At 39.6% G+C, this 26101-nt stretch overlaps 1 protein-coding gene across 1 annotated transcript; it reads right to left on the bottom strand.

The window, feature by feature from the left end:
* Positions 1 to 540: 540 nt before the first annotated feature.
* Positions 541 to 26101, bottom strand: GLO1 (glyoxalase I). Its single transcript, XM_072833182.1, has 6 exons — positions 25913 to 26101; positions 10112 to 10194; positions 6685 to 6825; positions 5908 to 5975; positions 5142 to 5231; positions 541 to 2247 (listed from the first exon to the last, which is right to left on the bottom strand). The coding sequence occupies exons 1-6, from the start codon at positions 25994 to 25996 to the stop codon at positions 2159 to 2161; spliced, it is 555 nt and encodes a 184-aa protein (XP_072689283.1). The 5' UTR covers positions 25997 to 26101; the 3' UTR covers positions 541 to 2158.

The raw sequence follows: 26101 nt of genomic DNA, 5'->3' as shown, positions 1-26101 counted from the left end.
AAAGCTTTTTTCCATGGAAATAAGGTTTAAATGATTTATGAATTTGATCACCCTGCCATTTGATAATTCTAATACCTAACATGTGAAATAGGTCTTCACTGGTTCCCAAACTCACCTTTTGATAGTCGTTCTTCTTTGTACTTTTTCTACCACATTTCTTTATCCCTGTTTACTCTTCCCACCTTTTCCACACTTCTTTATCCATATAAACTATCTGCTTTCCAGGATAGACAAAATTACAGCTATTACCATTTCAGAACAAGCCTACAAGCCCTTTCAAATCATTGCAAGCTTTTTTTTCTCCTCAAGATTTACTTATCTGTTCTAGAGAGAGAGCACGCATGCACACATGTGAGTGGGAAGAGGGGCAGAGGATGAGAATCCCCAAGCAGACTCCCTGCTGAGTGCAAAGGTGATGTGGGGCTCCATCCCAGGACCCATGAGATCATGACCTGAGCTGAAACTAAGAGTCAGACACCCAATCGACTGAGCCACCAGGAGCCCCACTGTAGGCTTTTTTAAAAAGAATACGCTGGACAGTTTACAAATTAAACAAAGCCTTATTTAAGATTTTATTTCAGTCTGTAAGTACTGCTATTTGTTTGAATTGCTCACATAATCCATTCCATCCAAAAAGGAAATGTCAAGTGCTTTTAGCAGGTGTAAGCACAGTTGGCACAGCCTAACCAAAGGTCTTCCACTAGAGTCAACAGAAAATCTAAATGTTCAGTAAAGCACAAACTGGATGTTCTTATTCTCTGGACCATGAGATTGTCAAAATCAGCTTGATTTTTTAAAACCCATCAAATATCAATCATATTGGCAAGGAAGGCCACTAAGATAATTTTTTTTTTATCTTAAGATTTTATTTATTTATTCATGAGAGACACACACAGAGAGAGAGAGAGAGGCAGAAACATAGGCAGAGAGAAGGAGGCTCCATGCAGGGAGCCCGATGTGGGACTCCATGATCACACCCTGAGCCAAAGGCAGGCGGCTCAACCGCTGAGCCACCCAAGCATCCCATTAAGCTAATTTCTAATAACTAAGTACTATTATCACTGAACATCATTCATCCTAAATGATTACTGGCATCAGGATGACCTTGGGGTAGGGGTCTTCACAAGTAATACAGGCACTGCTTGCCCAGGAAAAAGGAGGTGTCCTCAGAACAATTGTGTGCTACAGACTCCCTCCACTGCTTCTTCTCTCTCTGTGGTGCTCAGGCCCTAAGGCTGAGAGGACAACATTCAAGCTCAAGTATGGTTTTCACAGCAGAGGCGAGTGGAGAAAAGTTCCTGTTAGGTACTAATTTTTGAGGTACAATCTAACCAAAAATGAGAATCAGATCTCGAGTACTTGAGCCTATTTATATTGCCTTCAGTTCACAAAGTCAGTTTATACATCTAGCCTGCTTTCTTTCTCACAGAATGGAGGATAGCTGGGAGGATTAAATGAAATACAGTATGTGACAGCCAAGCCCAGTGTCTGCATACCCAGTTAATATTATTCCCATCCCACCACCCCATCCCAAAATAAAGAGGTTAGTCCTTGTACTTTGAAAGTACTTTGTCAGTAAGAATAAATTAGTTTTCCTATCAACATCCTTGTCAGTCTGATTCTGACTTGCTCCCAAGACTACCTTCTCTTTTGTAAAATAAACATTTTATACCATTTGAAGTATAAATGAAGTTTCATTTTTGTTCAGTGTCCTTTACTTTCCATTGTGGAAAGTGATTTCTGAGGAATTGAAACCCCAGAAGGTAACCACAACAAAAACTTGTTAATTTTTTTCTTTTTTTTTTTTTTAGAATGATTATTCAAAGGTAGATTTGTAAAGACATCATATTTAGGAGAAAGAAGGCAAATGCACCCTCTGAAGGGAAATGTTCTAATTACTACCTAAAAAAAGTAAAGTTACAGAAATACATTCAAGGACACAAGACAAAGCACTACTTTAAAATGATAATGACTGAACAGTTAGGTAAAAAACATAGCTGAAATAGGAAAGGGAAATGGACTTCAGAATAATCTGAATCGGGACAATGATCCTTTAGTCCTAGATATTTCTGTTATCTGAATATCTTGAATTACACCATTTCCTTTTTTATTTCCCACAAGGTCTTCACTGAAATTGCAAAGCAGTATTCTCACAGAACTAAATTATAGTTGTCATCTTGTTAGGATTTAAAATTTCAATCCAGTAGCCATCAGGATCTTGAATAAATGCCAGGCCTTTCATTTTACCTGTAAGATGAAATGATTTTCATTAAGAAATATAAAATTTAGAGTATTTTTTAACTTGGTTTTAATAAAGTATATTATTTTGTTTATAGTTTTAACTTTAAAATGTTTTTTTTTAAGATTTTTTATTTATTTATTCATGATAGACAGAGAGACAGAGAGGGGCAGAGACACAGACAGAGGGAGAAGCAGGCTCCATGCCGGGAGCCCGACGTGGGACTCGATCCCGGGACCCCAGCATCGCGCCCTGGGCCAAAGGCAGGCTCCAAACCACTGAGCCACCCAGGGATCCCCTATATAGTTTTAACTTTAAACAGTTCTCTTGTCAGCACTGCCCAAATGCATGCTTTTCAGAATGACTAACATACTATCTTCTACCCATAGCTGGAAGCCAACTCCCCTGATATAAACTGTGGTACCGGCTACAGTTCTGGGCATCAGATTTTTACTTCACCTTCATGATACATGTCATGCTCCCTGTTGAAGAGTCACAGAGATTGTCTTATTTTAAAGAGGAAAAGAAAATAGGAAGGTGTTCAAGCAGGTAGCATGGCATACCCACACAGCCAAAAGAATCCAGAGGCTTGGGTCATAACAGACTCTTTAAACGCTATTCCGGGTCATTTAGGCTATGTCAATCAGTCTTTCTCCTGGGAATTTATAACCGGGACTGAGAGGCTAGTAGGTCTAGTAGTAGAGTTCTTTGCTTAAATGGAGAAATGTGACCTCAGCAATCTATTTTGGGACCAAGATGCTAAGTTAGTTTGACCCCTGTCTCTCTCTGGCTCTTTTCCCCAAGATCAACCCCAGAGGAACATATATGGAAAACAGGCGGGGGGAAAAAGGTGAGGAACCCCTGGGGTGATGTCAGGGGAGAGGAAGAGGTGGTTGGGGGTGGTGTGTATTGTGTGTGTGTGTGTGTGTGTGTGTGTGTGTGTGTGTGAGAGAGAGAGAGAGAGAGAGATTGAGAGAGACAGAGAGAGAAAGACTGTTTAATCTGGTCTGTGTGGAAATGGGGCAGTTTTGGCCTGGATCAGAAAGCAGAAGGGGTTTTGCTAGTTTGCCTCTTGCTCCTCCCAGTGCCTTGGACATCAGCTCCTACCCCCATGCTAGGGGAGGTTCAAACTACTGGTTCACACGTCCTCAGGAGTAAACAGGGGCAGTGCAGAAGTTCTGTGCCTGTGAGGAACTAACAAGCACAGGTGAGAACCAACCGGATCCCCCCAGCTTCACTTTCCACACAATCAGAGTTAGGGAATGACCATCCTAGAAGGAAGGGTCTCCTGCTAAGACTCCTTTCTGAGGGACACAGGGGAAAACGTGACTGAAGAGCTGTTCTGCAGAATGCAAGGTGTTTAACTTCAGATGCCTAGGGATCTGTGCCTGGCCCCTTTTCCTGAGAGCCTGTGGGCAGTTAAAGGGTTGGGGTCTAACCTCCCCCACCATTCACAGTGCCTGATGCACTGGAACACTAAGAGATGCAATGAAAACAACTCCTCAGAGATCAAAGTAACAAGAGTTTGAGGAACGTAACCATAAAACAAATAGTGGGTTATAGATTCAAATAGAGGGCCAAATATTAAAGCAATGGACCAAGGCTATTAAAACATGCAAATGTGTTGAATAGTATGAAATACAACCAATATGAAACAAGAACAAGAACATATTTAAGGAGCTGAGCAAAAACTAGGGATTAAAATTAGAATGGCTGAAATTAAGAATACAGTAGATGAGAACACAAAAGATGAGTATCAGAACAGATACATTTGAGGGAAAATTAGCTAACCTGGTATGCTAGCATGAGGATCTCCCAGAAAAAGAACAAAGAAATAACAAATGTAACAAAAGCTCCCAGAACAAAATAGAAGATAACACGAATCAGAAGCAGTTTTTTCAATAGCACCACTGGATGGAAAAATAAGACCATGGAGTTGTGTTTTCAAGATCAAAGGAAAATAAACCTAAGATTTATTTTAGGTTTATTAAGAACCTAAGATTTTATATTCAACAAAACTGTCATTCATATATAAAGATACGGGTCTAAGGCATACAAAGCCTCAGAAGTTTTGCCTCACAAACCCTTTGAAAACAGTTTTGGTTAAGATACTTAATAAAGGGACAGAAAAACCCAAAAGATGCTGCAAGAGATACACAGAAAAAAAGGTGGTTAAATAATTTGATATATATATTTAAAAAAAAAAAAAAAAAGAAAGAAAGAAAGCCAAGGCCAAAGAAAAAGGAAAAATAAATTAGTAATATCCCAGTCTGGGAGGGTATCTTGATATCAAATCTTTTAATTGAAAAAAAGAAAAGGATTAAAATGAAATGTGAAATGTTCAAATCAAAACTGGAGTAATATGCTGGCAGAAACAGATCTAAGTAAACTATAATACATGTAAAATTCCACAAAATCAAGATATATACACACTATTTCCAAACACCTAAAACATAAGGACACACAAAGGTTGTAGAAGAATGGAAATAAAAGACCAGCCATTATTAACTAAGGAGATGTGGTGTAGTTATATTAAAATCAGATAACATAGGCTTTAAGGAATTTATTTTGGGGTGGCTAGATATACCCTGAAATAGTGAAAAACGATGGCCAGTGAGAGAATGTGGTGGGGTCCAAGTGTGGGGAGAGAAACCAGGTTTTTGATGGCTCTCTAGACTCTGTGCCTGGTTCCCTGTGAAGCTGTCCTACTTGCTGTTTCATTCCTGAAGACACCCGGGTATTTTCCCAATAATTCCTCTGCTTTCCTTAAGCTGGTTGAAGCAGACTTCTTCAAGGTTACTTGCAACCAGAGGGATTGACTAGAGAACAGTACCCTCTGTGAGTGCTTAGTCATTGTTACATAACGAAAGAGGGGCCTGGAGAAGACAAGCAGTGAACTCACCGTCATCAGGTTTCTTCACAAATTTGACTCCCAGTTCTTCAAATCTTTTACAAGCACTGTGTACATCAGGAACTGCAATTCCAATGTGACCTTAGGTGGCCACCCCCAAACAAAGCAGACAGAAGGAAGAAGTAATTATTTCAGGGTACCCAAGTGCCACAGGTAGCTTCCAAAACTAGTTTATTTCAAAACATAAGGCACCTGAAGACTGATTAAATCAAATGTGTTCAAAACTTGTATTAAAGAACAAGAATCTAAGTCTAACTGGCTGGGTATAATAAACTAATTAGGAGCTCTGCATTATCAATTATTTAAAATAAACCCAAAATTGGGCTCACGTATAGTTCATTCTATTAAGAAAAACTATCAAGAAAGAGTAATCATTTACTCATACTTAACAGGTTTGTTGTGGCCGCTGACTCTATAGCAGCCAATTTAAGCCAGCAATCCCATCATCTTAACAGATTCTACATCAGGGCAGAAGTGTATACTAGCAGAAATGTGGATTATTATCAACCACGGTTTTTGTTTTTTAAATTGAAAAGTCTCCTGGAAATAGAATACTGAGACTGAAAAGTGAAAAATCATTGTGAGAGAGTAAATGTAGGGTTTAGACAAAGACCATGAAATTAAACCACTCCTAAATCAAATTTTTTTGTGGAAAAGTAAAACCACCATACACCTAAGAAGTTGATTCTTCTTAATAACTGTACAATGCACAAATCACACAAATCCATGTATACTACTTATGAATAGGCAAACATACCAAATCCTCTAGGGTCTGAGTTGCCACTGTGGTAACTCTGGGTCTCATCATCTTCAGTGCCCCAGTTGCTACAAAAGGAGGGAAAACAGAATTACAACTGACCTGTAGGGCAAATAGTTTTCTGAAAAGAAAACTGCAACAATCTCTTTGAAACCTCACTGTGTATGTATGCAACTTGGTTTCCTCTTTGCCACTATAAATATTAAGTTTTCAACTAAAGAAAAGGCAAATGGAATCTTCCAAACAGCTCCGTGGGCTAGATTTGAGACTCCATTTCATGAATGGGACTGCCAGTTAAGGAGGTAACAGAACTTGTTCAGGGTTCCACAGCTACCGTCAGAGCCAACACTCATCTCTAGATCTGTGTGATTCCAGAGCTGTTTTGAATCAGGGACACACTAAATCACATACCCTGAAATAAATGCTCTTTTGTTAGTTGTGCAAGAGGACACAGAAACAACATAAATTAAAAAAGAATTTTTTTTCTAAAATGTTGAAATTACGAGGCCTTACTCATAGTGCCTTAACATTCATTAGGTATCATTTGGCAATTATCTTGCCAATTCTGCCTTACATTACCTACCTAAAAGATAAATGATCTTACTTGCCCCTAACTATGCACCAGAACAGTACAAAGACCAAAAATTCCATTATAAAATACTCGAACTGTTACAAATGCAAAGTGATTAGGTAAATCTGGTTTGAAGTAAGCTTGTAAGTAAGGAAAAAAGGTTTGAAAAATGTATACTGTATAAAAAAATAAAAACTCATACTCACTGTGTCAGTTCAAGTGTAGCTTTCCTGGAGAATGCCCATGCTACTTTTTCATCTTTATCTTTTGGGATGTCATTTTTTTCCTCATAAGCCAAGAAATAGAGTGAAAACTTCATGGTGGGAAAATCTAATTTTTGGAGTAGCCTGAAATTAAACAACAAGCCTAAATCAATTAATAACAGGAAAGGTTGATTCATATTAAAATCAAAATGCCAATATTCAAGTTCCACTAAGAATAAAAGCCGTATGTAGTGAGGCTATTTAAATAGGAAGACCAAGGGGAAATAAATGAAAATATCTCATTTCAAAAAACCTATTCATCTGTAAATATCAGTAAAATAAAAAAGTTTTTACAAAGCAAACTTGAAACTTAACTGGAATTATGGTATTTGTTTATAAGTGGCTAAAGGTGGGCAGCCCTGGTGGCTTAGCAGTTTAGCGCCACATTCAGCCCAGGGCCTGATCCTGGAGACCCAGGATTGAATCCCATGTCAGGCTCCCTGCATGGAGTCTACTTCACCCTCTGCCTCTCTCTCTCTCTCTCTTTCTCTCTCTCTGTCTCTAATAAATAAATAAAATCTTTAAAAAAAAATCCTTTAAAAAATAAAAAATAAATGGCTAAAGGTATCTTCAAAAGAAAACTTTTGTCCATTTTTGATGAAAAATACAATGCATTATCTTATTGTTCTTTCAGATATATAAATACATTTATTGAGTTCTTACTATGCCAAAACTCCTAGGAAAAGAAAGTGAGGATAGGTGGTAAGGGAGAAGGAAGGACAGATGAATACCACAGAGAACATGAATGTCAACAATAAAGTGGTTAAACATATAAAATACTGAAGAAAGGTCACACAGCATTAAGACTGTGAACAGGTCACTAGATATGGAAAGGAGTTTCTGCAGCCTTTTTACAGTTTCTGCAGTATTTGAGGGCAGTTTCAGCAGCATGGGATGCCAGAAGCTGGACTGCCCTGATGGAGGCAAGGCGAAGTGAGCAAGTAAAGTAGCAAGCAGGACTGACCTATATAGATGATGGGTGATGATGGGAAAGAGGGCAAGAATTATGCCAGAATAAAGACTTAAGCTTGTTTGTAGGTTGAGGAGAAAGAGCCAGTGGAAAGGGAGAGACTGATGTGAGATAGTGTTTTTAAAAAGTTTTTCAAAATCCTGAAGTTTTTAAAACGATAGTTGAAGGGGCACCTGGGTGGCTCAGTTGGTTGAGTACCTGACTCTTGATTTCAGCTCAGGTCGTGATCTCCGGGTCAGGAGATGGAGCCCTGTGTTGGACCCCACACTAGGCATGGAACCTGCTTAAGATTCTCTCTCCCTCTCCTTCTGCCCCTCCCTTTCGCCCCCCCCCCTCCAAAAGATAGCTTAAGTCATGACCTATAAAGTGAATTTAAAGAGCATAAGATTATTTTGCAAGGAGTAGGGTATAATGAGGATGCACACAATATAATTTTATTTAGATTATTGAGGACTAGGTGCTCAAAGATGACCTTATTCATAATAAGAGAGAATGGTTAAAGCTAACCTAACAAATGAAAGTTTCTAAGCTTGATTTCAGATATTTTATTTTTATTTACTTATTTTTTAAAGATTTTATTTATTTATTCATGAGAGACACAGAGAGAGGGACATAAGAAGAGGGAGGAGAGGGAGGCTCCATGCAGAGAACCTGATGCAGGACTCAATCCCACATGCCCTTAGCCAAAAGCAGTTGCTCAACCTCTGAGCCACCCAGGTGTCCTGATTTCAGATCTTTTAATTATTACTGCTATGTAATACACCTTGGCCCACTGAGACAGACACCAGCTTACCACAAATAAGATTTACTCTAACATGTTTATAATAAAGTATCGGACACCTCCCATACTCCAGTCATGAAAAAATATCTCTGTACCCAGTAATGCGGATTACACAAGCCTTACAGACCAATCAGGTGGGAAGTGGGGCAAATGAACCTGTTGTAATGTGTTTTTCCCAACAAGCATATCTTTCAGTATAATGTCAAGTTGCACCCTGTTGGGGGCGGGGGGATCTTGAAAAACAAGGTCATGATTGGAGTCAATCAGACCTGGGTTCGAATTCCCACTCTACCATGTGCCCATTATAGTATCTGGGGCCAGTAACTTAGTGTTTTTAAACTCTGGTTTCTTCCTTCATTTATAAAATGGGGAATAAACTATTTCATGAGCTACTATGGAGACTGAATGAAAAACATGTAAAGTCTGGCAAATACCTAATGTTCAATGTATTTATTTTCACTCTGATTTTAAATGTGCTATAAACATTTGCTAAACTATTTTTTTAGAAAGAATAGAATTCTTTCTAAAAAAATTCTGGAAAGAATTATAAGAAGCTATTAACAACCATTATCTTTGGGGACAAGGACTGGGAATGGAAGGTAACCACTTTTCATTTTGTATTTTTCTGAACCTAAACAAACATATACTATATTACTCCATGTCGATGGAGGTTTATCCAGGCAATAAATTAAAAACTGCTTAATTTTATTCTTTATCTATATTGTCAGAAACAAACAAACAAAAAACCCTTCATGTTCTTTAGGGAAACAAAACAAGAAAAATAAACAAATATGCTTTGGGGCGCCTGACTGGCTCAGTGGGTTGAGCATCTGCCTTTGGCTTAGGTCATGATCCCGGCTCCCTGCTCAGAGCCTGCTTCTCCCTCTGCCCCTCCCCTTGCTCCTGCCCGTACTCTCTCTCTCTCAAATAAATAAATAAAATCTGTAAAAATAAAAATAAAAACAACTATGCTTTAAGGATTCCAGATCAGTGGATATTACCTGTTCAGCAAAAGAGAATCCATCCTACTAAAATGGAATGGATGGCCAGTTTTAGGTAAACTCATTCATTTTCTAAGTAATGCATTTTTATAACTGTATCTTTTCCAAAGTAAATATAAGGCCATAACATTAAAAGGATTGGAACACATTAAGGATTAAACTGGCAGCTCTCACAGAGAAGGGAGGGAAAGAACACCCAAGCACTCAGCCAGTGAGCCTGGCTGGCATTTAGAAGAACTGGATAGAAGCCCAGGCCAGTCAAGCCTAGTCCCAGACACCTGGCTAAAAGGACTTCTGGGATTTTCTTTTTTTTTTAAGAGTTTATTTATTTATTCATGAGAGACACAGAGAGAGAGAGAGAGGGGGGGGGGGCAGAGACACAGGCAGAGGGAGAAGCAGGCTCCATGCAGGGAGCCCAACGTGGGACTCGATCCCAGGTCTCCAGGATCACGCCCTGGACTAAAGGCGGCGCTAAACAGCTGAGCCACCTGGGCTGCCCGACTTCTGTGATTTTTGAAGAAAAGTATAATCCATTTTTTAAGTGGATCCAAAAACGTTCCCTATATTTGCAAAGCTATACATTTAAACATCATAGGTGCCAATAAATAGTCTACTTACGTCATTCCAAGAATTCTAGTATAAAAATCCAGTGACTTCTTAGGATCCTTAATTCGTAGCATGGTCTGCTGCAACAGAAAATCCTAAGGAGAAAACAGGGCATATTAAACAGATTTGGCTTCTGGCACTTGTTATCAACATTAATTATGCTTTCTGTTGCAAGATACAGTCCGACTTTCTAACACAATGTTTAAGAAGAAAGTAACTTTGTCCCCTCAGCTGTACCTGGTTCCCAGACCTACCACTTACACTTCCTACAACTCTCTGCCCAAGGATGTTTTCTGGTTACGAAGGCAGGCCCAACGTGTCAGCGAGTTTACACCCCCCAAATGATCCTCAACCAATAGTGGGTGGAAAAAAAAAAAAAAAAAAAACCTGGTTCCCTTGCCCCTGGCATGTTCCATACCATGTCTCAGAGATTTCCCTGCAGAATAAAGCCCAGCTGCCCTCAGTGGTGATCCACTTTTACATACTTTTTATTGCCTCCATTTCCCACTCCACAGAGCCTCCTCCAACTACCTCCCAAAAAAACTACTTACAACTAAATCTTTATGTCCAGTCTTTTAAATGACCCAAAATAAAACAGTGATGTTACAAATAAAGAATTCAATTACTGTAAGATGTGTTCCATGAATGTATAAATGCCTTTCCAGAACTATTTATTGGTAACCATTGCAAGAAGTTACTCACAAGATCAGACTCCTAAATAACTAAAAGGGTAAAAAGCTACTGTCTCTAACACCATTGTGAAACTGTCCAATTGGGGCACCTGGGTGGCTCAGTGGTTGAGCATCTGCCTTTGGCTCAGCTTGTGATCCCAGGTTGCTGGGATCCAGTCTTGCATCAGGCTCCCCACAGGGAGTCTGCTTCTCCCGCTGCCTATGTCTCCGAGTGTCTCTCTCTCTCATGAATAAATAAATAAAATCTTAAAAAAAAAAAACTATTCAATTTACAAATCAGGAAACAAAAGCTTGATTGACCTCATTAAGAAAAGGGTAGAGTTCATGGAGTTAAGATTATTAATAACATTAATTACAATACTTTGCCTTCATTAGGCACAGTACCTATAAAGTATTACTATCTATAGGTACTAATGTCCCCATTTAATAGATGAGAGACACACCCAAGGTGATTAAATTAATTGTCACAGCCTTCTAAGTTCAGGTATCTTTCTACCATAGATACCTTCCAAACCATGAGTCCGTTAACTATATTTGTACTTCCTAACACATTTTTCTGTTATACCCACAGCTTGACAAAATAGGCCTGAAAATTCTGAACTCCCCCTTTGCAGACCCATCCACATCACTTCCCTATAACTAGCATCAGATAAAACATAAATATATTTTATTCACTCAGCATCATTAGGAAGTATTTTTCTATTTTGTTAAATTTTTAAGTGACCAAAATGTACTCTTATTTTAGGCATTGAAATCCTCATTTAAAACAAAACTAACCTAAATATTTTAATAAGTAGATCTTAATGAATATAATAATTTAATTCTTCATCCACAGCTTATAGTCACATATAAGGCAGTTGGCCTAGAAATTATGTTTCTAGATTACTTGGATTGCTTTTCTCAGGCAGGTGCTGCACTCCTAAAGGAAGCAGCTGAAAAAGGGAAAAGCAGCTCCTGACATCCAGGTACTGGCCTGGTACTCACAACTAGGCCCTGGTTTTCCCCACTGAACAAAATCGCAGAAACACCTATACAGTCACCCTGTGACTGCAATGAAGGGAGATCAAAATGCAGCAAATAAAATTTCACTTCATATTCTTGTTTGGCACAAATTAAAACAAGGTACTGTTTGAACTTTGGTGAAATAGGTGGGATCTATACACAGGTTTTTCAAATGATTAAAATATCTGAAAAATATTAGCTACTATAACATACATAAAACCTCAGCTATTTACTTATCTGCTTTAAAAGCATATGGAATTTACTTATTTTGATGGTTCGAGGACATTTTTATAAACGTCAGTTACAGTCTTACAATGTAATAGATAGAGGAGCTCCTGGTACATTTCCTACTACTTGTCCCTATAGTGGGATGGTCCCTGGAACTTGTGGGGTTTTTTTTGTTTTTTTTTTTAAGATTTTATTTATTTATTCATGAGAGACACAGCGAGAGAGAGGGAGAGAGAGAGAGAGGCAGGGACACAGGCAGAGGGAGAAGCAGGCTCCATGCAGGGAGCCCGACGTGGGACTCGATCCGGGATCCCCAGGATCACGCCCTGGGCTGAAGGCAAGAGCTAAACCACTCAGCCACCCAGGCTGCCACCCAGGAGCTAAACCACTCAGCCACCCAGGCTGGTTTTTTTTTTGTTTTTGTTTTTGTTTTTAATTTTTTTTATTTATTTATGATAGTCACACAGAGAGAGAGAGAGGCGCAGAGACAGAGGCAGAGGGAGAAGCAGGCTCCATGCACCAGGAGCCCGATGTGGGATTCGATCCCGGGTCTCCAGGATCGCGCCCTGGGCCAAAGGCAGGCGCCAAACCGCTATGCCACCCAGGGATCCCCAGGCTGTTTTTATTTTACTCTTTCAGTGAGTTTTTTTGTTCCCTCACTCACCATTAAGCTATTAGCTGTCAATTACATCAGCAAAATTCTCCTTTGTTGGTCACGAGTAACCTAATTTCCCTAAACTCTGACTCTATACTTCTCACCACCCCTGTTAGCACTCTGATTCCAGCTACCCCACCTCCACCCAGATTGGATGGTACTCTTCTTTCTTACCTTGTCCCCTACAACCTATTGTTGGGGAGATCTGGTAAAGTTAATTCAGATCACTCTTCTACTCAAAAACCGTGAGAAGGCTCCCATTTCACTCAGAGTGAAGCAAAAGTCCCTACAATGACCCTCTATGGTTGGTCCCAGTTGCCTCTTTCACCCCATTCCCCCCCCACCCACTCAGCTCCCCTGTAGTCTTCAACAGCTCACCTAGGGCCTCTGCCAGAAGGCTCATTCCCCAGACACATTTCTTTCTTTCTTTCTTTTTTTAAGTATGCTCCACACCCAATGTGAGGCTTGAACTCATGACCCTGAGATCAAGAATTGCAGGCTCTACCAACTGAGCCAGCCAGGCAACCCTTCCCAGAGCCACTTCTATTCTTTTTAACTCTACTCAAATGCCATCTTCCCAATGAGGCCCTAACTGACCACCTTTTTATCATTTTCTTTTCCCATAGCACTTGTCACCTTTCAATATGCTATTTATTATATTTATCTTTATTGTTTTTCTTTCCCTGTTAGCATATAAACTCCATAAGGGCAAGGGTGTTTGTTTTGTTTACTGATGTACCTCAGAACAGAATCTGGCATGGAGTAGATAACCAATAAATAGTTTTTGAAGGAGTAAATGAACTTGCACTATGATCTTTTCTTTCCAACATTACCAGTTTCTTCTTCAATTAAAAGAAAAAAATTTAAAGTCTAAAACCCTTTTAAAGATTTTATTTACTTATTTATTTATTTATTTATTTATTTATTTATTTGAGAGACTGAGAGAGAGAGTACACGAGTAGGGTGGAGGGAGGGAGCAGCAGAGAGAGAGGGAGAAGCAGACTCCCTGGTGAGCAAGGAGCCCGACACAGGGCTCAATCCCAGGCCCCAGGGATCACAAAGCTAAAGACAGATGCTTAATCTACTGACCCACCCAGGGGCCCTTAAAACCCTTTTAAAATCTGTTCTGTATGGCCCAGTTTACCATCCTACCAATGACATTGGTCACATTCATAGTTCATCTTTTCAACATCTTTCTAGTACCAACATTAGTATTGTCAGAATATGAAAGACTTTATCATTACTTCAGTTCATAAACTGAGAGCTCATATTCTTGACCAAGATGTTTCCCTTCTAAAAATTTATCTAAGGAAATAATTACAAACTCTGACAAAGATTTATGTGCAAAGACATTCATTGCAACACTTAAATAATAACTGTGTGTCACGTACTGTCCTTATTTACAGAAATCAACTCATCTAATCTTCACGACAACCCTATGAGATATGTATTATAACCATCCCATTTTACTGCTGAAAGAGTAAGCGTTAGAAAAAATTCCACCTCAAGCAGTTTGGCTCCAAAGTCCTTGCTTTCAACTACATTGGCTAAACTGCCTCTAACAACAAAGAAATAGATAAATAATGACACAGGCATAACATAATATAATGAATACATTTAAAATGCATGGTATATTAAGTTTAAAAAGATACATACATGTTTAGTTCATTTAATATGCTATTCAAATTAATTAATTACATCTTAAAAGTAATGCTAAAAGCCTTTAATTTTATTTCCTGTTAACATGGCTATGTGCTAAAACTATCTAAATACACACATAAAAATAAATATAAAAATGAACTCTTAAAAGTCTATACATAGCTAACAATACTGTATTGTATGTATACTTGAGAGTTGTAAGAGAGCAGATTTAACAGAGCATGTCTTTTTCTTTTTAAAGCTTTTTTTTTTTTTTTCATTTATTTATGATAGTCACACAGAGAGAGAGAGAGAGAGAGGCAGAGACATAGGCAGAGGGAGAAGCAGGCTCCATGCACCAGGAGCCCGATGTGGGATTCGATCCCGGGTCTCCAGGATCGCGCCCTGGGCCAAAGGCAGGCGCCAAACCGCTGCGCCACCCAGGGATCCCCTAACAGAGCATGTCTTAAAAGCTATCAGCACATACACACAAAAAAAAGTCTAATTATGTGAGGTGATCAACACATTAACCAACTTTGCTGTATTCATTTTGCAATATACATGTGTATCAAATCACCACACTGTGCACCCTAAATTTATACATTGTCATATGTTGATTATATCTCAATAACGCTGGAAAAATAGTTTCAAAAAGGTAGAAAAAGGGGCACCTGGGTGGCTCAGTGGCTGAACGTCTGCCTCTGGCCCAGGGCGTGATCCCGGGGTCCTGGGATTGAGTCCCACATCGGGCCCCCCACAGGGAGCCTGCTTTTCCCACTGCCTATGTGTCTGTCTGTGTCTCTCATGAATAAATAAATAAAATCTTTAAAAAGGTGGGGGGGAGGGCATCTACAGCATTGTTCCAACTGCGAAGACTCAACACGATAGATTATTTCCATGTAAATGTATAGATGTATAGACGAAAACACACTTTAATGCCATTTTAACCTTAAAATAAGTCTATAAATGGCAAAAAAAATTAAATGTATAATCAGTACTAGTGGGTTTATTCATAAAAACTGGCTCATAACATTTTTGCTACAAAAATGTTATTTAGATGATATAAAAAAACAAGCACATCTTGCTTTTTTATAAAATGCTCAAGTTATTCTATGCTAATAGTTTGCTTTTCAACACCAACATATTCTTTCAACTCTGTACTTCTGGTAAACACCTGAATGATCCTTCCTCAAAAAGAATCCTTAAAAATGATTATTCCTATGGTCTTAAAATACTGTTTAAAATAAATATATCTTGTGTTTAAAAAAAGTAGGACTTACATTCATGTCCTGTCTCATCAGATAATTAAGATTTTATTTATGTATTAGAGAGAGAGAGAGAAGGAGCAGGGGTAGGGGCAAAGGGAGAGGGAGAAAGACTTTCTGCTGAGCAGGGAGTGGGGCTCGATTCCAGGACCCTAGGATTATGACCTGAGTGGAAGGCAGATGCTTAACAGATGAGCTAACCAGGCCCCATTCATCGGACAATTCCTAACTTTGTCTCTCCCTTATCATGCTCAAAATTTGGAAGAACAAAGCCATCTTGTATGCTTAAACTATCTTTGGGTTTTCTGGGGTGGCTACTAGGTTAACAAAAATTTGCTCCTTTACCTTATAAAAAGAGTTAAAATAGGGCAGCCCCGGTGGCGCAGCGGTTTAGCGCCGCCTGCAGCCGGGGGTGTGATCCTGGAGACCCAGGAGTCCCGCTCGGGGTCCCTGCATGGAGCCTGCTTCTCTCTCTGCCTGTGTCTCTGCCTCTCTTTCGCTCTCTCTGAATAAATAAATAAATCTTAAAAAAAACAAAAAAAGAGTTAAAATAAATAATCAGGCTTTGGAAAGCCTGGTCCAAGTTTAATTAGCTCAAAATTACTTTGAAAACACTATAATGTTACAATCAAGGATATTTCTAGTGCACATCCTATGTGTTTGTAATAGCATCCTGTCAAAACTATATAGGTGAGACAGGGACAAAAATGAAAGGGTCAAGGTCCCTCTGAGCACCTCGAAATGGATTTTTTTTGGTGTTAAGATGTGAGACTTGGGTAAATCTTCGTTTTTTTGTTTTACTGATGGATATTCAGTTGCTCCAGCACAATTTGTTGAAAAGCCAACCCTTTCTCCATTGAATTGCATTCATATTTTTGTCAAAAGTCTGTAGGGTGTATTAGTGTGGGTCTTATTTTGGTTTCTCTATTCTGTTCCATTAAATCTGTGTCTCCTCTGCCAATATCAGAGGCGTGGCTACTGTTGCTATATAGTAGGTCTTAAAATCAGATAGATGGATTCCTTCCACTTCATTCTTTTCAAAGTTTAGTTATTCTAGCTCATGTGCCTTTCATAGAAGTTTTAGAATAATCTTACCTATATCTAAAAAAAGTTTTGTGTTAAACATGTATATCAATTTGTAGAGAACTGACATCTTTACTATGCTGAAGCTTCCAAAGATGAATGCTGTTATGTCTGTTTATTAAAATCTCTATCAGTACTGTGTGATTTTCAGCATGTAAATCCTGCATGATGAATTTATTTATACCTAAGAAATTTGGTTGCAATTATATTTTTAATCATGGTGCTCATGTTTTCTCTGCTAGTATACAGAAATAGAATTGCTTTTTGTATGTTTATCTTCTGTCCTGTGACCTCAATAAACTCACTTCTTAGTCCTAGACGAGTTTTTTTGTAAAATACTTAGGATTTCCTCTGTACAATCATGTCCTCTGCAAATAGGGACAGTTTTATTTCTTCCTTCCAATCTGAATGACTGTTACTTCCTTTTCTTACCTTACTGCACTGGCTAGAACTTCTAGCACTATGTTGAATTACAGTGGTGAGAACGAACATCTTTGTCACATTCCACAAAATAGGGAAGAAGCATCACCATTAAGTATAATGTAAATTTTTTTATAGATGACCTTTATCAAGTTGAATTAAGTTCCCCTCCATTCCTATTTTTTTCTGAAAAAAAAAAATTGGACATGGTATTAAATTTCATCAAATGTCTTTTCTGTATCAATTAACATGATCATGTGATTTTTCTTCCTTAGCCTCTAATATTACACATTACTTTGATTTGTGAATATTGATCTAGTTTTGCACACCCTGAATAAACTCCACTTGGTCATGGTAATTTTTTTTATATATTGCTAGATTATAATTGGTAATATTTTATCATGGATTTTTACCTCTATATTCATGAGGAAGATTAGTTTTTTTTTGTATTGTCTTCATCTGGTTCTTGGTGTCAGAGTAATACTAGCTTTATAAAATGAATCAGGTAAAAAAAAAAAATAAAATAAAATAAAATGAATCAGGTAGAACAAACTGAGGGGTGATGGAAGGAGGTGGTGGGGGATGGGCAAAATGGGGGATGGGCATTAAGGAGGGCACTTGTTATGATAAGGACTGGGTGTTACATGTAAGTGATGAATTACTAAATTCTACTCCGGAAAACAGTATTACATTACATATTAACTAGCTAGAATTTAAATAAAAATTAGAAAAAAAAGTATAATATAAAATGAATCAGGAAGTGTTCCTCCTCTTCAGTTTTTAAAGGGATTGTACAGAATTGATGTTCATTTTTAATACTTGGAAGAATTCTCCAGTGAAATCATTTGGGCCTCGAGAGATTTTTTTGGGGAAAGTTATTGATTATGAATTAAATTTTCTTATGTTATAGAGCTATTCAAATTATGTATTTCATATTAGGTAAGTTATGGTGGTTTGTGTTTTTTAAGGAATTGGTCTACTTAATACAAATTGTCAAATTTACATGTACAGAGTTGTTTTTAATATTCCCTTATTATCTTTTCTGATGTCTGCTGTCTGTAATGATATCCCCTATTTCATTCCTAATATTGGTAATTTCTATCTTCTCTTTTCATCTTGTCAATCTTGCTACAAGTTTGTCAAATGTATTGGGTTTTTTTTTTTTTCCTCCAAAGAACTAACTTTGTTTCATTGATTTTCTCTATTTTCTGTTTTCAATTTCAATGATTTCTGCTTTTTATGATTTCCTTCCTTCTGCTTTCTCTCGGTTATGTTGCTCTTCCAGGTTCTTGAGGAGGGAACACGAATTATTTGAGACTTCTCTTTTCTAATGTATGGTTTAGTAATATAAATTTCCTTCTTAGCACTGTGTTAGCTGAGATTCCTTTCTCATTTCATTCAATCTATTTTTTAAAAAATCTCCCTTGAAACCTCCTCTTGATCATGAATTATTTAGAAAAGTGTTATTTAGTTTCCAAGTGTTTGGAGATTTTCCTGTTAGTTTCTGCTGCTGATTTCTAGTCTGATTCCATTGTGGTCAAAGAATGCACTCTGTATTATTTCAATAATATTAAGTTTGTTGAAGTTGGTTTTGGGGCCCATGACATGGTCTATCTTGGTATATACTCTATGGGCACTTGAAAACGAAAGTGTACTCTGCTGTTATTGGGTGGAGTTCTTTAAAGGTTGATCAGATCTTGTTTACTGATGGTGCTGTAGAGTTTGTCTATGTCCTTGCTAATTTTCTCTCTAGTTCTGTCAATTGTTGAGAGAGGAATACTGAAATCTCCAATTATAAATGTGGGTTTTTCTATTTCTCCTTTCCATCAAATCAGTTTTTGCTTTGTTTTTTTTTTCAGTTGTTTTTTTAGTGCACATTTATTTAGGACTGTTATATCTTCTTGGTCAACTGACCCTTTTATCACTATACAAATACTTCCCTACCTACTATCATTTTCTTTGCTCTGGGGTCTACTTTATTTGGTATAAGCCATTCCTGCTTTCTTTTGATTAATGTTTCCGTAATAATCTTATTCCATCCTTTTAATTTGCCTCTATTATTATATTTGAAGTGAGTTTTCATGCATACAGCATATATTTGAGGAATATTTTCTTTTATTTCAGTTATATTGAAATACAACTGACGTATAGCACTGTGTAAGTTTAAGGTATACAGCTTAATGACTCATACATGTTGTGAAAGGATTACCACTATAAGTCTAGTTAATACCCATCACCTCATAAATAGAGAAGTTGGGGCATGTTTTTAAATCCACTCTGCTAATCTCTAATTGGTGTATTTATACCTAATGTAATTATTGAAATACTAGGGATTAAGTTGGCTATTTTATTTATTGTTTTGTTAATTTTTTTCTTTGCCTTCCTCTGGGTTACTAGAACATTTTTTGATACTTCCACTTTGATTTATCTGTAGTGTTTCTTCATGCACTCTTGTATAGCTTTCTTAGCAGTTGCTCTAGGTGTTCAATTAAATATAAGTTATCATAGTCACTTGGTGTCGTCATTTTTCAATTTGAGTGAAGTACAGAAACCTCACCTCTCTTTACATCCCTTCACTCTCTCCCATTTATAATTGTCTTAAAATACTTCCACTGTTGCAGTGGGGTAGAATTTCAGGTTCCCCATGTGTCTCCATTAATACAGCAAGTGGGGAAAGCTTGCTACTGTCTGGTGAGATCAGAGTTCTGGCTCCCTATTCAACATTCTCTGATACCACCCTGGCAGGGGGAGGGGTGCACATCGCATTGCAGCCTGTTCAGCAGAAGACGAGGCTCCCTACCCAGCCTTTGCTGGCAGAGGCAAGGATGTTGCCACAGTTTTTTCTGTGGTGTTTAGTTGTAGTAGAGCTGTTATTGTCTAAAAGTTTTCTGCCTCATCAGGAAATACTGCTTATTCCCTGGTCCTGTGAATAGAGAGGTTTTCATTGTTGTTGGTGGGTTTTTTGCTTGTGTTTTGTTTTCTTGGCTTTTTTTTTGTGGGTTTTTTGGTTGCACCCACTGACATTTCTGTCACTCCGAGTTTGGGCTAAATAAGGCAAAAAAGAAAATTCAGGAAGCTCACCACCATGTTGCTTCTAGGGTCTCAAGGTCCCTAGCTAGTCTGCCTTCTTCTCTTCACCTCTCCATTGTCTTCCTATATTTATTTTATATAAAATGTCTAGAGTTCTTAGCTGTACCTAGCAGGAGAAATAGGGGAAAGTATGTGTACTCCATGTTCCCAGTAAGACTCCAAATTCATTTGATACAATTGAGCCCCACAACAACAGGGTATGTTTGGTCACCACAGGTCTCTTTCTAATGATGAAGACACTCATTTCTGTAGAACTGTTGTCAAGGAGCTCTTTAAGATATTACATCTTACTCAAAATCAAAGTCAATACCTCCATAGCTTCTATCACCTTTAGTCTTCAAAAAAGAGAAGTTTCAAACTTGCATTTGCTAAATTTTCAGAAATTTTAAGATTTCTTTGGCCTAACTTGTGTGTTTTGGCCTTAAGAACAGTGAGCCTTTGGAAGCTTCCTTTGGAGCTCATCAACTCTCTGTCACAATAAATTTTCACAAATGTTGCATCACCCCCAGCAGAGAATCTTCTTAAGGCTCAACTAAACATTCAGATTCAGGACAACCACAGGCTGAAAGTTTCAGTCAGAAAACACAACTTGCCAAGAGAGCAGGCTTACGTGTTCCTCTTCAGCAGGAGTACTCAAAAAGAAGTCTGTACAGCTCAGGTGTAGGAGAAGATGTGCACTGGGTAGTAGCAGGAAATCACCCTGGTGGGACGCCTGGGTGGCTCAGCGGTTAAGCATCCATCTGCCTTTGGTGCAGGGTGTGATCCCCAGGTCCCAGGATCGAGTGCCGCATCGGGCTCCCTGCATGGAGCCTGCTTCTCCCTCTGCCTATGTCTCTGCCTCTCTCTCTCTCTCTCTCACTCTCCCTCTCTGTGTGTGTATCTCTCATGAATTAATAAATACAATATTAAAAAAAAAAAAAAAGGAATCACCCTGGTGTAGAAGCTCTGTATGCCACAGGAACCAATCTCTCTAGTAGCAATTCCATGGGCAAAACTTTCAAAATCTCCACAAGGGACAGTTATAAGAGCCACTACATTCAGGAAAGCCCAAAGCTGTGACTTCCTGTTAGGTATTGATAATTCACCCTCTCTAAATGCAACTTATCAATCAAGTTATTCTTATTTTTATCATAAGCAATATTGCTAAGTAACAAACACTATTTTTGTTTCTTGGGAAACAGCTAGAGTTAACCAAATGTCACATTCTCATCAAAGAGTTAAGGTCTTAGCTCTTCATGACTAGGAATCATATTCCTATAAAACAAAAATGGATGAAGTTTTGTTTTTTCCTTACTTTTAAAAGTCACAGTTGCCTTCAGTGAAAGACCCTTTTGGAGATCCAAGCATATCTGAGAAATTGTTTTCTATGTAACAGCTGGAAAACATGTTTGATGTACAAGATGGCTTGATATATTTTTTCTTCGCTATCTTCCTCCTTCTAGTGTTATTTGCCTGACTCAACCTATGCCAGAATGTGATAAATTGTTCCTGAAAATAATTCAGCCACTCCCTTTACATTTATTCTATCTTATCTAAATTGGTTTCATGTGGTTCTTTCCTTACCACTCTATAATAATTCAACAGCCAAAGACATACTTCAAGTATACTCACTCTACAGATAAGGGCAATAGAAATAGCTAGGAGACACAAAAGAAACTTCTTTAAATTTAAAAATTACCTGTGATATTAGTAAACACACCTGCCAGACTACTCTTACAACAAGTAAAAGAAATAGGAAAATCCTAGAAGCCCTTAGGATCATGAGGCCTTTAAAATCTCAAGCAAAGGGAGAGAAAACACACAAGTGTGAGAGAAATTATTCTTCAGAGGCAATATGGTTCAAATGCTAACTCTACCACCATTGCCTTGGGTAAATCATTACCTTTTTTGAACCTCAGTTTTCACATCTTTAGAATGGGGATAATTATAGTTCTTAGCTCACAGAGTTGAGCTGGAAAGCATATGGGATAATGCATTAAAGTGCTTAGCACAGTGTCTCTAGAATCCCTTGTCAGCTCAAGTCAGACACCTGGAGTCTTCCTAGATTTCTCCCTTTCCACTTCTCAGTAAGCCAGTGCAAGCGTCCTATCAAAATGACTCCTTAAATCCCTCTGGAATTGTTCTCCTTGTCATTCTAATAAGCACTACCTTGCTCCTGTCCTTACTACTTCCTCCCTGGATGATTGTCCTAGCGTCCCTGGTCTCTGCTTCTTACAGGCTTACCCAGATGCAAGCCACTGAACTTCTCATCAAGTACCAGAGTCATCTTTCTATAGTGAAAACCCAATTGTGTCATTTCTGGGTTAAAAATCATTCCTTCAGAGGAAGTCCCCAAAGCAAGCACATATGATTAGTGCATACTTCTCTAATTTCATCATTTGTTAGCACTCCCCTAGTCATTTTGAATGTTTTAACTCTTATCAGTTAAAAAAGAGCATGCACCCCCAATGAATATGTATTTAATTATATACATGTACAAATATACTAATAAAATATATATACCATAAAATATAAATAAAATATATTTGCCAAATAGAAACCTTTACAGGGTGAGAAAAACAAACATATTTTCTTTGGGCATCCTGATGATTGTCTTGCGTACCTCCTCCCTCAACTCCCACTGCCTACAACTTCAGTCTCCTATTATCTGTAGATTCCTGCATCAGTTCTCTGATGTCATTGTGCTTTTTATATTTACTATGATTCTCTCTGCCTAAAACAGTCATTCGTCCATCTGGCCACTCTCCTTCCTTCCTCCTTTCCATTCTCTCTTCCACCTACCCCTGCACCAAATTCTACCTAGGTACTTTCTTTTTATTTGGCAAAACCCAGCCTAAGTGTCACCAACACTCAAAGTTTTCCCTGACCCACCTACCACTCAGATGGGATGGGACTCCAAATTATTACTTTAAAGGACACTGATAGAGACTGTCAAAACAATTAATTTCAGGAGATTATCACTTGGGAAAAGAAGTATTTGGCCTTATGAAGACAGTTGGCCAATAAGATTGCCAGGATATGGTGCAGCTGTATATTCCTTGGCCTGCCTTCTGGGCAAAGATACAAATGATCAACAGGCAAGTTGACTTTCTACCACCACTACCCTCTCTTTTCCAAACCAGGCCCTCATCACTTATTTCACCTTCTAGAAGAACCTTTTAGGTGTTCTCATCGCCTCCAGACCTGGATCCCTCCAATCTACTCTACAAAATGCTTTGAGACCCCAAATGGATCCCTACCACCTACATAAAATCTAGCTTCCTTAGATGTGACATTCAAAGCTCTCTCTCTCTCCAGGAGAGTAAGGCTCCAACCTCCCATTCTAGCCTTCTCCACCACAGCTCCACTGTTTAAATAACCTGAACTTTGACCAAAAACACGTAACTCACCTCTCCAGAACACGCCTGCACTGCATATTTCTGCCGTCTCACCACATTTTTGCTCAGATGTTCCTTCTACCTAGAATGCCCCACTCCTATGTAACTCTGTCTTACAGATGATTTTGGAACCCCATCCATGCTTTAAGATATAGGCCCACCCCCACCTTCTGGTTGATGTACTTCCCTGATGCGCACCTTTGAATTCTATCACTTTTCATAGTTTAGAGAACAGTAATACATTTTATCCTCCTCGCAGCTCTCTTTATGCTGCTTTTACAAACTCAGCCCCAGTGCCCTGCTAAAATCACTACAGCCAATGATATATATATATATATAGATCTGGGGACTCAAGTGTAGGTCTTGAGACTTCAAATACCCCGTGACTATACCATACCACAGACGCTACCTTCGAAAGTTTCTACCTCTTGTACTCCCAGGGTGTTTTATAATGTCAACAGCACGGTACTCCCAGCTCCATCGTATTGTTACAGTTGGTGTCTGTCTGGTGAAGAGACAGACATCATCTTGTTCATCCCGGTATCCTCCAAACACACTGTGTTCTTTTTCTTTATATACAGCAGGTGATCAACCATCAGGCTGAACTGAATTCACTTAGGTCTTTTACTTTCCTTCATGTCAAGTTCCAAAATAACTGCTTAAGTCAGTACTTCAGAAGCCGAATGAGGGTAGAAGTTGAGAGTGTGGGTGCCTCTCTGGGCCAGTTACTCAATACTTCTGTGCTGGAGTCTCCTTATTTGTAAGACAGAGATAATAATTATGCCTTCTTCATGGGGTTGTTGTGAGGATTAAATTAAGAAATATACTTCAAACAAAACCCCAGGGCCTGGCACACTCGAGGTATACCAGCTGCCACTGCATATTCATTTTACGTCTCCCACATGGTATTTCAGGGCCAAAAGTATTGATTTCAAGATGTAATTACTCCATATAAACAAGAGAAATTTCGATTATGTGTAGCGCAAATTAAGAAGGCAAGAAAATGTATTTAATGAAATTTATAGAGATCTCTGAAATCTTTTAAAATAGCCTAGCACATAAAATCCTCAGTTATCTAGGAAATTAATTTATACTGAATGACTCAATTTATACTCTGAGAAATAACTAGGTATACTAGGAAAATGCGTGTGAGAAGAAATTTCCTTCCTTCCTTTCTTTCTTTCTTCCCCCTTAAATTTTGCAGTGACTACTATTTTTCCTAAGCTAAGTACCAGGTGCCAAAGGCTTTAGCAAGCAGAGGTGTCTGACTCTCCACGCCAAAGGTAAAGAGCAAGCAGGGAGCAAACTCATCAACACACAATCTTTAAGGAATTTAGAAATTCCAGCCATCTAGGGCAGCCCGGGTGGCCCGGCGGGTTAGCGCCGCCTTTGGCCCGGGGCCTGATGCTGGAGACCTGGCGTCCAGACCCACGTCGGGCTCCCTGCACGGAGCCTGCTTCTCCCTCTGCCTGTGTCTCTGCCTCTCTCTCTCTCTCTGTGCCATAAATAAATAAATAAATAAATAAATAAATAAATAAATAAATAAATAAATAATTTTATTATTATTAAATTATTAAATTAATTTTAATTAACAATTAAAAAAAATACAAAGGCGTCTACTGGCACTGACAAGCGCGCTGGAGTCAAGCCCCCAGCGGCTGCCGTGTTGGATCTTGCCGGCCTGAAGGCACCACACCTGAGTGAGCTACACTGACTCAGTGCAGACAAGTCAGGCAAGCTGGAGGGATGCAACAGGCCCCTCCTCTTACTGGGTCTCCGCTGCGATGAGAGGGGTCGGTGGAGGAGTTTCCACGATTACCGTCAGCCCTCCTGGGTCCCCCAAGCACGGGGAGGGGGAGAGAGGCGGAGGCCAGAAGCGTGGCCGTGAGCGACCAATAGCCAGCAAGCAACAGCGAAACTCGGAGAGAGCGCACGAGTTTGGAGGAGTTAAGCCCGCAGCCAGGTGGGCTGGGAGGGGCCGCGGGGACAGGGACCTTCGAACCCGGACTTGGGCGTTCGGGATCCGCCCCGCCCGCCATCGCTACCGACCCGGGGAGCCGCACGCCCACGGACACGGGCCCCGACTCTGGGTTGGCCCTGGCTTCCAGTTACCGTCCCCCAATAAACGGGTTAAGGCCGGCAGGGCCGCGGTCCCTGGGGAAACGGACCCTCTCGCGATCGCCCACCCGCACCGCCAGGCCGAAGGCCTTCCGCCCCGCCCGCCCCGCCCGCTCCGGCTCGCCCCGGGAGGCGGCGGCGGCGGCCGCACGGGGGTCGACCCCAGCCCGCGCCGGGCCCGGCTCAGCCCGCGGATGTGCCCCCTCCGGGGACCGCTACTCGGGGGATGGCGGTTCTGCGCCCACCTTGGTGCTGGGGTCCGGCTCGGAGCAGCAGGCGAGGGCGGCCTCCTCGGTGAGGCCGCTGGACGCTGGCTGCGGTTCTGCCATGGCCCAACTGCGGCTTCGGCGACGACGCTCGCGAAAACACCGCAGCCACCCACGCCGCTCCCCGCCCCGCGCTGCCCCGCCTGGCGACGCCGGGACGGCGCCGGC

Source organism: Canis lupus, chromosome 7 (genome assembly GCF_048164855.1).
Source record: "Canis lupus baileyi chromosome 7, mCanLup2.hap1, whole genome shotgun sequence".
Classification (NCBI taxonomy): domain Eukaryota; kingdom Metazoa; phylum Chordata; class Mammalia; order Carnivora; family Canidae; genus Canis; species Canis lupus.
The sequence above is the reverse complement of the archived record's forward strand: the minus strand, read 5'-3'. Positions and strand labels throughout refer to the sequence as shown.